The sequence below is a fragment of the Phocoena sinus genome, chromosome 5, assembly GCF_008692025.1.
Source record: "Phocoena sinus isolate mPhoSin1 chromosome 5, mPhoSin1.pri, whole genome shotgun sequence".
NCBI classification, from domain to species: domain Eukaryota; kingdom Metazoa; phylum Chordata; class Mammalia; order Artiodactyla; family Phocoenidae; genus Phocoena; species Phocoena sinus.
Genome location: NC_045767.1, coordinates 103908840 through 103926644, shown reverse-complemented (window position 1 = coordinate 103926644; position 17805 = coordinate 103908840). Strand labels below are relative to the sequence as shown.

Genomic DNA, 17805 nt, shown 5'->3' with positions numbered 1-17805 from the left:
TATCTTCTCAGGGAAGCTTTCCCTGACCACTGTTATCTAACTTCATAGCCCTCCCTGTAGCAGTTACTGCCATTAAAATTTACAGTAAATTATTTGTGTGATTCTTTGATTAATGCCTGCTTCCTGCAGTCAATCATAAGCCCCATGAGGGTAGCAGCCATGTCTGTTTTGCTTACCATTGTATCTCCAGCACCCAGCAGATGAATATTTACTGAATCTTTAATTAAAGAAGAAACAAACAAATGATGGAACAAAAAAAAAGGATGAGCTTTCAGGAAGATATAGCATAGAGAGATTAAAGGAAAGTTTAAGTCACTCCCTTCTTAGCCCAAGCTTTTAAATATATGTACTTTCACAAAGGGAATGATGGGAAAATATATGTCTTTCACAAAATGCTAAGAGAATAAAACCAAGCCTGTTAATACATACATTAGTCTTTTAATTAAAAAATTGCTACTCGTTTTTCAATCAACTTTTAAAGTCACTCTTTCACTGCGGTGACTCTTAACATATTTGAGAATTACTTAGCAATGGGCAGGTCACTACTCCCCCAAAACTAACACTACCACCACCACCACCAAAGAGAGATTTACATTTTTCTCTGTCTAAAAGTTTTCTTATATTTCATGCAAATGGAAATGAAAAGAAAGCAGGAGTAGAAATACTCATGTCAGACAAAGCAGACTTTAAAACAAAGTCTATAACAAAAGACAAAGAAGGACATTATAAATAAAGAGATCAATACAAGAAGAGGATGTAACACTCATTAACATATATGCACCTAATACAGGAGCACCTAAATATATAAAGCAAATATTAACAGACATAAAGGGAGATGTTGACAATAATACAATAATAGGAGGGGACATTAACACCCCACTGACATCAATGGACAGATCATCCAGACAAAAATCAATAAGGAAACAGTGTCTTAAATACCACATTGGACCAGTTGGACTTAAAAGATATCTACAAGACAAGACATTCCATCCAAAACAGCAGAATGTACTTTCTTTTCAAGTACACATGGAATGTTCTCCAGGAGAGATCACATGCTAAGCCACAGACAAGTCTCAACAAATTTGAGAGGACACAAATTATATCAAGCATTTTTTCCAACCACAACAGCGTGAAACAAGAAATCAAATACAAAAAGAAGAATGCGAAAAGCACAAACACATGGAGACTAAACATGCTACTAAAAAAACCAATGGGTCAATAAAGAAATCAAAGAGAAAATCAGAAAATACCTCAAGACAAATGAAAATGAAAACACAACTTTCCAAAATCTATGGAATGCAGCAAAAGCAGTTTTAAGAGGGAAGTTTATAGTGATACAGGCCTTCCTCAAGAAAAAAGAAAAATCTCAAACAACCTAATCTACATCTAAAGGAATTAAAAAAAAAGAACTAACAAAGCCCAAAATCATCAGAAGGGAGGAAATAATAAAGATCAAAGGGAAAATAAGTAAAACAGAGACTAAACAAACCAAAACAAAAGCAAACAAAAAACAATGAAACCAAGAGCTTTTTTAAAAGATAAACAAAACTGATAAACTTTCAGCCAGGCTCACCAGCAAGAGAGGACTCAAATAAAATAAAAACTGAAAGAGGAGAAATAACAACCTATACCACAGAGATACAAAAAAATCATAAGAGAATACTACGAACAGTTATATGCTAACAAATTAGACAACCTAGTAGAAATGGACAAATTTCCAGAAACATACAAACTGTCAAGACTGAATCAAGAAAAATCAGACAATTTGAACAGACCAATCACTAGTAATGAAATTAAATCTGTAATTAAAAAAACCTCTCAGCAAACAAAAGTCCAGGACAGGATGGCTTCACAGGGTAGTTCTACCAAACATATAAAGAAGAGCTAATACCTATCTTTCTCAAACTATTCCAAAAAATTAAAGAGGACTGAACACTCCCAAATTCATTCTACAAGGCCATCATTATTACCTTGATACCAAAGTCAGAAAAAGATATTACAAAAAAAGAAAATTACAGGCCAATATATCTGATGAATACAGATGCAAAAATCCTCAACAAAATATTACCAAGCCGAATTCAACAATATATAAATAGGATCACATACCACGATCAAGTGGAATTTATTTCAGGGATGCAAGGATGGTCCAACACCCATAAATCAATGTGATATACCACATTAACAAAAGGAAGGATAAAGATCACATTATCACCTCAATAGATGCAAAAAAAGTATTCAACAAAATTCAACATCCATTCATGATAAAAACTCTCACCAAAGTGGGTACAGAGGAAACATATCTCAACATAATTAAGGCCATTTATGATAAACCATTAGCCAACATAATACTCAACGATTAAAGCTGAAAGCTTTTCTTCTAAAATCAGGAACAAGACAAGGATGCTCACTCTTGCCACTTCTACTTAACATAGTATTGGAAGTCCTAGCCACAGCAATCAGAAAAGAAAGAGAAATAAAAGGAATCTAAATTGGAAGGGAAGAAGTAAAACTGTTACTACTTGCAGATGACATAATACTATATATAGAAAACCCTAACAGTCTCCACCAATAAAATATTAAACTAACAAATGAATTTAGTAAATTTGCAGGAGACAAAATTAATATATGGAAGTCTGTTGCTTTTTTATATACTAATAATGAACTATCAGAGAAAGTAAGAAAACAATCCCATTCAAAATCCACCAAAAAAAAATAAAATACCTAAGAATAAACTTAACCAAGGAGGTGAAAGACCTACACTCTGAAAATATAAAATATTGATGAAGGAAAAGAAGATGATACAAAGAAATGAAAAGATAGCCCATGTACATAGATTAGAAGAATTAATATTGTTAAAATGTCCACACTACCCAAAGCAATCTATAAATTTAATGCAATCCCTATCAAAATACACATGACATTTTTCACAGAACTAGAACAAATAATCCAAAATTTATATGGAACCACAAAAGACCCTGCACAGCCAAAGCAGTCTTGAGAAAAAAAGAACAAAGCTGGAGGTATCACACTCCCTGACTAAAAAGTACCATAATCAAGGCAGCATGGTATTGGCACAAAAACAGAAACATAGATCAGTGGAACAGAATAAAGAATTGCCCATCTATGGTCAATTAATGTACAACAAAGGAGGCAGGAATATACAATGGAGAAAAGACAGTCTCTTCAACAAGTGGTGCTCGGAAAACGGAACAGCTACATGATAAGAATGAAAGTAGAACATTTTCTCAAACCATATACAACAATAAACTCAAAATGGATTAAAGACCTAAATAGAGACCTGAAACCATAAAGCACCTAGAAAAAAAAACATAGGCAGAACACTCTTTGACACAAATCATAGCAATATTTTTTTTGTGTGTCTCCTAAGGCAAAACAAACAAAAGCAAAAATAAACAAATGGGATCTAATTATACTTAAAAGCTTTTGCACAGCAAAGGAAATCATTGACAAAATGATAAGACAACCTACTAAATGGGAGAAAATATTTGCAAATGATACGCCTGATAAGCTGTTAATATCCAAAATACACAAACAGTTCATACAATTCAATATCAAAAACATAATCTGATTAAAAAATGGGCAGAAGGCCTGAATAGACATTTTCCAAAGAAGACATACAAATGGCCAGACACATGAAAAGATGCTCAACATCTGTAATTTTCATAGAAAAGCAAATCAAAACCACAATGAGATATCACCTCACACCTGTCAGAATGGCTATCATCAAAAAATCTACAAATAACAAACGTTGACAAAGATGTGGAGAAAAGGAAACACTCTTACACTGTTGGTGGGAATATAACTTGGTACAGCCACTACAGAAAACATTATGGAGGTTTCTCAAAAAACTGAAAATAGAACTACCAGCAATTCTAATCCTGGGTATACATCTGAAGAAAATGAAAACACTAATTCGAAAAGATACACGCATCGGAATGTACAGAGCAGCATTATTTACAATAGCCAAGATGTAGAAGCAACCTAAGTGTCCATCAACAGTTGAATGAATAAAGAAGATGTGGTATATACACACAATGGAATACTACTCAGCCATAAAAAAGAATGAGATTCTGCCATTGGCAACAACATGGATGGGTCTAGAGGGTATTATGCTAAATGAAATAAGTCAGAGAAAGAAAAATATTCTATGTTATAACTCATATGTGGAATCTAAAAAAGAAAATGAACTAGTGAATATAGCAAAAGAGAAACAGACTCACAGGTGGTTACCAGTGGGGAGAAGAATGGGAGAGGCAGGATGGGGGTAGTGGATTTGACTGAGAGGTACAAACTACCATGTATAAAATGGATAGGCCGCAAGGATATATACACATTATTTTGTGGTGACTTTAAGTGGAGTATAATCTATAAAAATGTTGAGTCTCTATGTTGTACACCTGGAACTAATATGATGTTATAAATTAACTATTCAATAAAAAAAATTTAATAAAAGTTTTCATATGCTTTGCAATGATAAGTTAGAAACCCTAGACCAGCCAGTCCAATAGAAATATAATGTAAGTCAGAATTCTCTAGTAATCCCATTTAAAAATAAAAACAAGTGAAATTAATTTAATAGAATTAAGTAAAATTCTATTTAACCCAAAATATCCAATATTAGCATTGATATCATTTCAAAATGTATTATTTTTAAAACTTATAAATAAATATTTTACTTTTTTTTTGGTAGTTAGTCTTGAAAATCCATTATGTATTTTCCACTTACAGAGCACCTCAATTCAGACTAGCCACATGTGGCTAGTGGCTACCATATTGGACAGTGCAGCCTTATACCATTCACACTTCTGATAAATTTTTTGCTTTCTTCCTTCCTTTAAAAAACTTGCAGAAAAAGCTTTAAATGTTCTCTGTATCAAACAAAGCAAAAATGAGGGGTGGGGAATATATTCACTTTATAGTGAAAAATAAAGGTATGTTAATGTAATAATACCTTCTTAATTCATTCATGACTTTAAAAGCTTTCTTCATATGCCAAGGATTCACTGTCACCGGGCAGTGTTTTTCAGTATTATCATCTTTTGAATCGAGAGGCTTCTGATGACCCTGCTTTGTGCATCTGTACATAAAAGAAAATAACAAAACACAGAAAAAGATCTTATTAAAGATAGCTTAGTTCAGACTTATCAGGCTATGAGAGATACAATGAATGCCCTTCTCCCCCACTCATTTAGAGGAAGTCTCACAGCATTTTTCAACCCAAGACTAAAACAATTCAGAACACTTTCTGATGGTCACTGTGGTTTTAACAAAAAAGTAGATAATTACCTCCCTGGTTTCAAAGCTCTCTCAAAGATGGGCACAGAAAATTCAGTAAACATGGTTTAGCAGATACCTTCAGAAGAAATGCTGAGAAATGATTTTCTCTGTTGGAAATTAACCTGCTTTTACATTCTGCAGTGGGCCTATTTACAAACCAAGACAGGAACTGGGTCGTATTTTACACACACTTCAGAAGCTTAGAATCTGATTTGAATTTTGTTTTCTACCTGCAAGGTTATTCACCCCATATACTTTGGACCTACTTTAACTGTTTACTGAGTATTAACTTTAAGGCAGACACTGTACTAAATTTTCTTTCATTGTTTGTTTAATCCTCACAACAACTCTGTGAGCTAATTACTATTATTATCCCCATATAAAGATAAAGAGATTGAGGCAGAAAACAATCTGGGTAAATGGTAGAGCTGATAAGAGTGCAGCTAGTCTGACCCTCAAGGCCATTCTTTTCACTAATGTTCAATACCATTTCCTACATTAAGCAATGGATAGTTAATATCATATTTAAATGTGTAATTTTTAAGAGTAAAAGCTATGTTAGTATTGCTGTATAAATTATTCTTTCAAAATCTGGGAGCGAAAAAATTAACAAATGAAATCAGGGTGCCATTGTGGGGAGGGTTAACTGCATATGGACGGACAAAAGGAACTTTTTGAGGAGATGGTTGCACAACTCTAGAAATTTACTACGATCACAATTATAATGGGTGAATTTTATGGTATGTAAATTATACCTTAATAAAGCTATTAAAGTTTAATAAATTAGGATACCAAATAAAGCCTAAAAAAATCATACTTGTATATACATCACACAAAGAACAAAAGGCAAACATCATTATTTATTGCACCATTTCTTTTCACACCTCTTCCTTTCCTGACCCATTTCTGAAAGAATAATTCATTCTTTAAATATTATATTATTAATTCAGCAAATAATTTTTGAGTGCCAACTATGTACCAAGCACTATTCTAGGCACAAGGAGTATATCAATAAACAAAATAAAAATCCCTGTCCTCAGGGAGCTTGGAGTCGGGGGGCGGGCGGGGGTGGGGGGCATCGACAATACACACAACAGACCAGTAGAGTAAGTGGCACGTTAGAAGTTAAGAACTACGGAACAAAGAAAGAGGGCCAGGTAAAGAGAGTGAGGAGTATGGGGGTGATGGTGATGGACTGATGGAACTTGCAGTATTAAACAGGGTGATCAGGGCAGGCCAAATTGAGAACTGAGATTAGAATGAGGACCAGGAAGGGGGAGAAGGCCCAGACAGAAGGAATAACTAGAGCAAAGGCCAGTATGCACCTCGTGTGTTCCAGGACATGAGAGCAGGGCCGGAGGGGGGAGTACAGATCATGTAGGACACTAGCTTTTACCCTGAGTGAGCTAATTACTATTATCCCCATATAACAGATAAAGAGATTGAGGCAGAAAACAATTTGGGTACACTAGCTTTTACCCTGAGTGAAATGGCAAGGTACTGCAGAACAGTGACACAACCCAACTTATGTTTTCAAAGGATCATTTTTGCTGCTGGTTGCGAATAGTCTCTATGGGTCAAAGATGAAAAGAGGGAAGCTACTGAGAAGGGTAATGCAGGAGGAGATGACAGTGGCTCAGAACAGCGTAGCAGCAGTGGAGGCAGGAGCAGTGATGAGAAGTGTCTGAGTTCTGGATATATTTTAAAGGAGTGCTAATAAGATCTGTTGACAGAAGGCACGTGCCATGTCAGTGAAGTCTGAATAACTCCAAGTTTTTTAGCCTGAGTAGCTAGAAGCATTGACTTTCCATTAACTGAATGGAGGAGGCTGCAGATAGAACCAGTCTGGAAGTTGGAAGATCAAGGGCTCAGTTTTTACACATGTTGGTTTTAAGATATCAGACTTCCAAGTGAAGATGTTCTCAAATTGGCAGATGATTACAGGAGTCTAAAATTTGAGAGAAAAAAATCTAGCTGGAGACAGAAATGTAGTACATGAAGCCATGAAACTCGGGTACTTGAACATTAAGATAAGCCAGCATTAACCACAGAAGCTATCCTTGCTCGTTCCCCCTCCCCCAGAATCAACACTTATTGAGGGATACCTGATCCTTTGAGGGCTCACCCACTAGAAGTGGACATCAGAGCTGCTACCCCACCAACTGAGTTTCTAAAGGGACCTTACAAACGAATTAGTGCCATTGCTGCCTCCAGTGGGTGAGTCCACGGCTGGAGTGGGAGAATGGGACAGTGCACTCTACTCCTTGTGGCCGTGTGCGCACGTGCACATGCACAGAGGGATGTTACACCCGGCCTAAGAAAAAGAGCTAGAAGCCAAGAAAGAAAGAACATCCAGATCTGGCAGAGGGAAGTGTGGACACACTTTTTAGTATAAGACATATTCTCATAATGCCATTTCCACCACCTTTTCATTAAGAAAACAGTAGGAAAAGGGGAAATTATGTAGATATATGCAACCTACACAAACTTTCTGACCACGTAACACCAAATATCCACATATGTAGCAAGTTAATGATATTTATATCTGCTTCAAATTTAATTATTTAAGTTTACAACAGAGGGAAAATATAGTATCGAGGACTGGCAAAACTATCATAGAAGGCCTTTCTATGCTCAGAATGGAAACGAAAGCAACTCTGCCCTACAAAGAATATCATTAAGAGTCAAGAGTGTTCGTATTTGCTTAAGAAATTGGGAATTAAAACCTCCTGCATTAAAGAATTAACTTTAACACAGATACCATACAACAACCAATGTTTATATTGCTGCTTTCTTTCTTAAAGCTAAATATTTTCAGCTCCCACTTCTCTAATACTCCAGAAACTCTGCAAAGAAAAGATTCCATTCGAAGGCTTAAAGAAATAAATAAGAAATAACACCGCATTCTTTTAAGTGTTCTCTGTACTGAGAGCCCCTTACAAATGCAGCACCCTGCCACAGACTTCATTTTCAACACTGAAGTCCTTTCCACAATTTTCTAATTCCTATATGGTTTTGTGTCAGATGGTCTCTCCTTCAGAAGCAGAACTGAGTAACAGAAAATGATACATCATGTCCAAAATTACAGATGTGGAAGATGAACATCCACTAGAAAGCAACCAAGTGGGAGGGAAAGGTTTACCTTTTAAGTTACACCGTAAGTACAGTTACACCTCCCTGCTTCCCTTGTGAAGCGAAGGGCTAGCCTTTTCCAGAAAAGCTCCTCACTATGAGAACCGTCTTCTTTAAACTATCTGGAGGAGATACTTTTTCAAGGTTCTTTCACTTTTAAGTCTTTCCCCCAACTCTACATCCCATAACCAGTGTTAAAACTACCCAATAGCCTGTTGTTACAACACATATTCTACAATAATTGAGGGTTCAAGGGTTTGGATCCCAGAACACTGCTAACAGATAATCCAAAAGCCTTCCTTCCACGACCGACTCTTCTACAAATTCCCAGCTGTAGGTAAGGCTGGCTTCTCAGACCGGGTAACTTTCTAACTCTGCCTAAGAACACACTACTGCCAATAACTGAATTCTCAAGAGAGAAGGCAAAGACACTAATAAGGGCTGTCTCCTTCCAACAGTCAAGATTCCATAACCAACCAAAGGTTTAAACCTCCTGCAAAAATTTTGAGAACATCTTAGAAATAACATACAGTTTCTTTAGATGCATATTATTTGCTCTGGAATAGTGATTTCCAATGGAGGGGACAGAAGGACCACATGACCCAAGCAATTTTTCTAAACTACCCATAACCATCCCTCTTCATGTGAAGATTCAGGCAAGCCCTTTTTACAGGTCTAGGCATACCAGAATGACAGCATCTCGAGGAGTAGGGGGAAAAGACAGCTATGTATGATTTTTTAAAAAAGAAGGTGATGTAATATGCCCCACCACCCACTTACCTCCCACCACAGGACAATCATCTCAGATAGAGAACGAACACTTTAGGAAATAGAGGTTGTTTATGTTTTCAAGGTTTTCTGGTGGAAATAATGCTGTAAGTCATGTGAATGATGCAGCTGAAAAATTTAACAGGGGACCAGACATTTTCACATTCAGGACAAATACTCAGCCTCTGGGTGGCCACCATCTCTACTCTCCCCTTTGCCTGTACACCTCAAAAGCTGCAAGACTCCCCTGCTTGCAATGAGTCACCCACCATTACTTATAAATTTCTGCCAAGTTCACGTCAGCAGCTGATGTTTTCAAAGTCACCATCCATGTTATACTGCTATGAAGTTCTCCATTACTTTATATCTCTTCTATTTTCTCTGCTGTCTTCCGAGCTAAACTTGCATTTGGAAGCTGATTATCATAAGAACATTGCTCCCATAACAAGTCCAGGATATAAGAAGTAGAGATTCAACCATAACTCATACTTTAATACTTGTTGTGCCACTCTACAGTTTCCTAACAAAATACACTCACATCCTTCACCTCACCCAAATAACCACCTTATTACTTAGAGGTTGTAAAAGTGGGAGGCTTTCTCCACTGGAAACATTTTGGTTTGTGGTAGAGTTGTGCTTTCAGTCTTTGCAATTAGCTACATGCAAAAAGACCTGCTCTGCAAATTTTTTTCAACTGCTTGGAATTTACACTTTTATCAGGTACAGACCCAGCAGACTAACTGTAATCAATGAACATATGGTCATATTACCAAATAATGTTAATGTCTGCCCTACAGACATGTAAGAACTTGAATTAGACCTTCAGTACACAGACCTTTAGAACTGAGTATGAAGCATCTTGTGAGATAAAAAAACTCCTATCCAGTCACAGACCACCATACAGACAACATCATAACAATGCCACTGAATACATTAGTATAGTACATGTATTGCTAAAAGTTATGTTTCCAATTTCCCAGAGCTGGAAAGGAAAAGTCTAGAAAAGCTGGCCATGCTCAATTTTACTAAAACAGCTTAGCACTTAAAGTGGAGTGCTGAACCTTCCGGAGGATGGAGGGGGGCCTTCGCCCTGTCCTCCCCCAGGACCAGGATGTGGCCTTCGAGAGAAACACCAGCAGGAGGAGGTAGCTGGGACTCTGAGGTGCAGAGGTGACGAAGCTCTCTGATGCTAGAACAACAGAGCTGTAAAATGCTCTGCTTCAGTTCAACCCCGCTCCCTCTAACCTACGTGACAAACAGAGGACAACCTGGCACTTTTTGTCCCTGATAGTGATTACTACCAGGAAAGCGACCAGGGTAAAAGCATGTCTTATGCAAGATCAGTCTTATTTTAAAGCATATGTTATAAACAACACAGCATTGTCAGAGTGGGATATCTGTGAGGTGCTAAAATAGGGAGGAGAAGATTGATGATCCATTTCAAACATTTCCACGTCTTTTATCACTCTCATTTCTGAACTTTCTTTTGTCACTTTTCCTATCACCATCACTTGGCTGGTAAGGGGGCAGCACTATGACTTGGCATATTCAGTTGACTGGGCTACATTTCCCAGCATTTAATGAAAAGGCACTGGAAGAGGAGCAAAATCAGCTGCAAGAAATGAACTGCAGTCCTAGCCTGCAGATCCTAACCAAGTGACCTTGGATTAGTCCCTTAGCCTCTCTGGGCTTCAGACTGTGTACTTATAAAATAAGGTTTTTGTTATTCCACAGATCTGTCTAATAGGAAATGTAATATGAAAGTCAAAGATACTGATACCTCACCTACTTGCCTCAGGAGCTGTATAAGCACTAAATACTATGTGAATGTAAACACAGTTAAGAAGAAAAATGTTGGAGTTAGGAGCTAAACTGAACATGGAGATACATTTTTATGAATTTTCTTGGCCTTCTTCATTTTTAATTGCAACACTAAATTAAAAGTTATTGGCAATACTCCAGACCACCACCACTGTTAATAAATCAAGTAGGTAAGCACTGCCTAGCCCACTGCTGCCCTATACTAAGCAGGGTGAGGGATTAGGATGCTGAACACAGAAACCTTCTCCAGTTACCAGCCAACTGAGGAGGCACTTCAGAAACCACCAGGGAATGGCACGAAGTCCGTACACAAGTGCAAGATTATGTGCTACCAATTATAAATAGTATAGGAATTGCAAAGAGGAGCTAGAATGAGTTGATGTATACAAGGAAGACTTTGTGAAGGGGATGGGGCTCCAACTGAGCCTTGGAGGAATTCTAAGTTGTTTTAGCTGAGGACAGGATAGGAAAAGGCTGGAGACTCCTGGCTTGTGATAAGGTATAGTTTACCTTGGGAGGTTAAGGCACATAATGATTTTGAACATATAAGATAAGGCCAAAATGATGGAGGGCTGAGACTTCCTGGCTGAGATATATGGTTTTGTTAAGTGTTTGACTTGATTCGATGTTGCAGGGGTGAGGGGTGGGGGGTAAAAACAATAGGTGGACTGAAAGGTGATGAGAGAACACCTAAAAGTTCAACAGGAGAAATAATCCAGGTATCAAGGGATGAAACCTTGAGTATCATCAGAGTATCAGCAATCAGAATGGACACTTGAAACCAACACTGTACACTTCCTGGGAGCTGATAAAATGTGGAGGATGACGAAGGAAAGAGAAATCAAAGAACATTACAAGGCTTTGTATATCCAGGACCAGAAGAATGATTATTCCACTAAGTGGAGATGTTATAAAGGGAAGTCAGTTTGAGAACAAAGATTATGAAAACTCAGTTTTAGACATGTTGAATCTGATGTATGAGCTAAGGGTAGATGTTCCGTAAGAAGCTCAAAATTCAAAACTGAGGCACAGATCTAGAGCCCAGGCTTAAGATACAGATGAAGCCACAACTTAGTGATTAATAGTCGACTGAAAAGAAGAACTGGCCAAGGCCTGCAGCTGGGAGAAACAGCTATTGCCAACGAACAGAAGCCATGTAAGCCAAAAAAGCAATCAACAGAGAGAGATTAGAGTCCCAGTTTCTCCTCTACTTGATAAGCTTGGGAATGTAACTTAACCTCTGAAAACTAATAATAAGAGACCTACACTTCATAAGGTAGGCTGTTGACAAGATTAAATGAGATAAAGTAATCAAATAAATAAAGTAAATCACCCTTTAACAACCTAAAAACTAGAGCAGGAAACCAAGAAAAAGTAGTGTCATGGCAAGCAAGGGCCTGTTTTTCAAGGCAGGATCAGTGAAAAGAACTAGTCGAAAAATACTTTAGCAAATGCCCATAGCCTGAAATTCGAGACAGAAAAGTACACAATACAAAGTACACAGACCCACCCACTACAGTAACTGTATCATGTATTTGTTTACTGTCAGTTTCAACCATGAGGAAAAGGGACTTCGTTTTGTTTTCTGAGATATTCCCAAAGCCTGGTCACCGAAGGCACCCAATAAATATGAATAAAAAACCTGAACTCTCTCATTGTAAACAGTAAATACATCTGGAATTTGGTAGAATTCTATAGAAAAGCATCTGAAAGGCAATTTCCATTCTCTGTATCACCTTGAAAGAACTTCCTGCCTGATCTTAAGAAAGAATTTCACTTGCTTTCATAAACACTCTTTGTGCAGTTCCGTAACAACCACAGCTGAGTAGATGTACAATCACCTTCACAAAAGCACACTTACTAATATTTACTGATGCCTACTATGTGCATAAGAAAATGTAAATTAGAAACAAAAGGTTTAGGACTATTTGGTGGGAGGGGGAGGAGTGATTTCCCAGAATCAGAGACTACTACATAAATGCTACCTATTTTCAGAATCCACTTCTCAAGTTCCCAAATGCACCTCAAATTTTTCCTTATATATGACACTTCAACACATGTTGATGCACACGTCTTCTTTCAACATCACCATGTGGGCCATTATCGTTCCTGAATATTTTAAACATCTTATACTTAGGACTAGTTAAACAAAAACAAGAATACATTCCAAAGGGTTATAAAAGGCAAACAAATGAATACTGGGGTAACCCATGCCAAGGTTCCAAATTCATAGTAATTAAATCTTAGAATCAGAATGAACATTAAAGGTCATCTGGTCCAGTGGATCGCAAACATCAGGTTTCAATGAACTTTTTATTGATCTGTGACAAAATGAGGACAATGTGTAAGTTTTCATAAAACTAAAAGTACTCAATTTAAGAACTATCCTTTGGCCTGAGATTATGTACTTCCCTGTATTGGGGGAGGGGCACTAAAATGTCCTTTCTTTTACAAAAAGATGATGATAGTTGATAATTTTATCTTTTTTTTTTTTAACTTGGCTAAACAAAAAACTTAGCTATTCTATGTTGGACTTCAGTTTTTTTTTAATTTTACAGTCAGTGAAATCCAAAAATATGAGAATCTGTGCTCTAATCCAACTAATTTTCTGCTGCCTAAATCCCTCAGAATACAGTCAACAAGATGTTTGTCTGCCTATGCTGAACATCTCTAACGCTCAAGAGCTTCCAGTGATGTGGAATGCACTGAAAAAAGACATGGCTGTATATCTGAGGCATGTTTGGAAAAGCAAGAAAGCAAGGCCTACACGGAGAAAGCCAACTTGTGAAAGAGGGCCAGTAGGAAAATGAAGGCCAAGAAAACTTTTCAGTGAGGTCAAAGGGGTGCACTCTGTCCTATACTCACAGTCTTCCTTCAGCTTAGTAATTATGAAAATCCTTTACAAAAATAACTATAAAAGCTAGAATGTATAAAACATTCCTGAGGTCAGGGCTGATCAGTTTACAATTCCTTTCACACATCTCAGTTTATTGCCTGAGACAACTCCTTTGCTAACCTACATATAATTTTAGTTGAACACTTTTCAGGTTCAGTCAGGCAAATGTCCCATGGTCTTAATATCACCCAGATCCAAAAATGCAGGAGAATCTAAAAGCCACATACACTCAAGGATGCAAAAAATAAGAGAGATATAAAGCCCATGACAATCAACATGAGAATCAAAAAGGATGAGAAGAACGTGAAGGCAAGAAGTAGAAAGAGCAGAAGAAATTTTAAAAACCTAATCTCAACAAGCCCATCTGAAGGAACTAGGGAGCCTGGACTAATAGTCACCTGCATCCCTCCAAGACAATGTCTAACAGGCTGAAAGGGAGCAAGGTGGGATTTGAAAAGGATGCAAAACTGGCTGTTAAAAGAGAAGGGCAAGCAAAAGTATCACACTCAGTGCCAGGGAGAAACTAGCATGCAAACATTTGCAGAAGAAATGAATTAATAAACAGACATTTATGCAAAGAGGATCTGAGTCCCTGCTTCCACCACATCATCCAAGGCACTTTAAGCCCACCTCAAACAACTTTCTTTGCCTTTAAGCTCAAGCTCAAAATCTAACCTTATGAAAAGCTGAGCCAGCCCAATAACTTGCACTGGCCTCTGACCTAGCTAAGCTTTAGCACAGCGAGGCCTGACAAAGCTCCTTCCCCAAGAACTGCCATTTCTCAAATCCAGCACCCATGATTCAGTGTGGAAGGAAAAAAAATTATTGGGAGTAGAGGCAAATAGGTCAAGGGGTGGGAAGAAAAACTATTCTGATGCACAGAAAGGTAAAAAAACACTACAGTTCTGGAATTAGGGCTACTCCTAGATAGACCAAATGAAAACAAAACCTATTTGTATTTACCATTAAATGAACAGAAACAAAAGTCTCACCAACTTCAGCCACCCATGGCTGAACAGAGTTTTTTGGGTTTTGGTTTTAACTATTCTTTCATCCCTGTTGGCATTTAGGCTTTCCATTACATCTCAGAGTCTCATTGTTCCAGCACTACTGATGAAGTCTCAATAGCAAAGAACTGTGCTGAACACCAAAATTCTGATTAGTTGATGTCTTAGATTCAGTTTATCAATATTTGCATGCACACATTTATTTCATTTTAATTATCTCTATTTAAATGATTTTTAATATCTCTCCTCCCTCCCTCCAGAGCCTGCTTTTCCACACCCTTTCCTCACCTGCGTTCTAAGGTCCCCCTTTTCTTTCCTTTAGTTCCCTCTGCTCCAGAAGCAAAACAGGGACTGCAGGGAACTGATATAAAGGGGGCAGGCTTACAACAAATATCATCCTATGTGGGATACCCTCTATACTATGTGTTGTCTATAGACAAGTAGCATTTCCTGCCTTGTGTGCCTCTGAGCCTGGGCAGAACTCATGTGCTGATGCTGTGCTCACACATGATGCTAACAATCCACCATCACGTTTCCTAGAGGTTCAGGAGCCTTCCCAAACCTGCTGAAGAACATGACCAGATGACAAAGTCTTCAAAGCGACAGCCATCACCAAGCAACTGAGCTCTTATTCCTACCAGCCCAGGAGGGTCAATTCAACAGTCGTAGGTACTCCTTAAATTTCCATGACCTGTTCCACTCAAGCTAAAATTTCTGTAAGGCACTTTTTAAAAGTGCCAGAATCCTATGAGCGCTCCTAAAAAGACTCAACATCAAAAAAATTTTCAGCCCAAGCCAAATATTTATATTTTGGCTGGTATTCTGCCAAATAGCCACAAGAGGCTGGTGTGATACAACTGCCCTGGAGTGAAGCTGGCCAAATCTAAGTGAAAAACAATAAAGCTCCAAGAATGAGCTGTCATGAAAAGGTACACGGTTCTTAGAATGAGATTTTTTGGCGGTTTGAAAAGTCAGATTCAAAGGGCTCTTGTTACTTCATAAAGGTTAAACTAAAGAAAGCAAATCAAAATTGAAATGTTGAAAATTCCTGGGGATTTATAGTCCACTTTTAACAAAATGCTAAAAAAAACATCTTGTATTGAATAATGCAATATCTTCAATGTCTCCCACATAATTGTTCAGCTTATTTCTGGAAACAATTTTGTCGCAGGTCGTCTTGACTGTACTTGGGTACTAAGCAAAAAGACACCTGTGCCTGATAGGTCGTACACTAACTAATTCGTCCAGGGTGCCAAAGAAACAGAAGATGCTGTGATTTCTGGATATGATTTTCTGCAGTGCCAGGTAAAAGAGGTCACATGCCCTGTTCAGCCGCGGCTCGGCTCGTTCCGAGTGATGTGCAAGCTCCTCGGACAGAATTTTGCTAGGAATTCGGAGAAGCAGGCAAGCTAAGTGGAATTCCTCTCGGCACCGGCGTCTGTACTTTGCAGCTCCCTTTTCCGACGGCCTCGCGCGCATCCTGTGTCTCCATCCCGCGGATGCTCGGCCCTCCCGAGACTCCCGCTCACCGGCGGAGGACCCTCCCCGCACACCGCGCGGTGACGCCCCGCCCGCCAGCCAGGCTGGGTTCCGCCCGCCGCCCGGCCCGCCGCCGGCCCTGCCCGGCCGCAGCGGCCCCGCCCGCCGCCCGTCAGCTCACTCACGCGGGAGGCCGCGGCGGCATCTCCATGGCGGCTCCTCTCAGGCTTCAGCTCGCGGGCACCCGCCGCCGCCAGCACCATTCCAGCTGCGGACGCCTGCCCAGCCCGCCCGCCGCGCCGCGTCCCATCCGCCCGGGCGCCCGCCCGCCCGCCGCCCCGCACCCGCGCTACACCCGCGCCGCACCCGCACCCGCCCCCGAGGTAGCCCAGCTCCGCCAGCCCCGCTCGGCTGGCTCGCTCAGCCTGCCGGCGCTGCTGGGGGCGGGGCTGCAGGCGGACACTTCCGGGTGTGACGGGCCCTCGAGACCCCGCCCCGCACCGCCCCTTCCTGCAACCGCGAAGTACGGGGTGGGTCCGCCGGCCCAGACGCTGGAGCTGGAGACGTAAGGGTGCGGTCTCGCCGGAAAGCACGGCGTCCCTCCGCTCCGCGTTCCCTGACTGTCCCGCTCCACAGGCGCGCTCGCACTGTCCTTTCCCAGCCTGCGGCCACGGAGGCGGGAGGGGTGGGCGTAGCCGATCCTTCCTCTACGGGTGGTGAAACTGAGGCAAGAAGGAATGACTCGCCTGTCCAGGGTCCCAAGCAGGAACTGGAGCCTCCCCGCTCAGGCTGTGATCCGCTCGTTGCACCTGCTGGGCGAGGTCTCGGCGCTGGGATGGAATGCAGAGCAAAACCAGGTCTCCGTGCCCGCGCACCTGTCCATCAGGACGTGACAAGGGAAACAGAAAAACGACGATGCCTGCCTGCCGTGAAAATACCAAATAATCAAGGCGAGGAAACAGGATGCTAAATGGTAGTCAAGGAAGGCCTCTCAAAACATGTCATTTAAAAGAGATGGAAGAAAGCGAACCTTGAGTAAATCAGAGTTCTCAGGGCAGAGGGAAGAGCAGTGCAGAGACTCCTGGCCATCGAAGAGAGGGAAGAGTACAGTGTGGCTGATGGTTCCCCAAGTATGCCGCTGGGCTGCGGTAGCATCTGGGAACTTGTTAGAAATGCAAATTCTCGAGGCCCACTTCAGATCTCAATCAGAAGTTCTGGGGGTGAGGCCCAGCAGCCTGTGCTGTGACAAGACGTCCAGAGGATGCTGGTGCCCTCTAAGGGTTAAGAACCTCTGCGGTAACTGAAGCAGAGTCAGGACGGGACAGTTGGAGGGGTTGGTGTCGGGGAATTGTAACAGATCACACAGGTGTGGTAGGCCATCAAAAAGGTTTTGGCTTTTACTGA

General features: G+C 40.0%; 1 protein-coding gene across 1 annotated transcript in view; it reads right to left on the bottom strand.

The window, feature by feature from the left end:
- KLHL2 (kelch like family member 2) overlaps positions 1–16765 on the bottom strand; it is a 126677-nt gene extending 109912 nt beyond the window's left edge. The window contains exons 1-2 of the mRNA XM_032632629.1: positions 16587–16765; positions 4973–5098 (exon numbers count right to left, since the gene is read on the bottom strand). Coding sequence (XP_032488520.1) covers positions 4973–5098; positions 16587–16612 — 152 coding nt within the window. The 5' untranslated portion in view covers positions 16613–16765. The remainder of the gene's footprint in view (positions 1–4972; positions 5099–16586) is intronic.
- Between the last annotated feature and the right edge of the window lie 1040 nt (positions 16766–17805).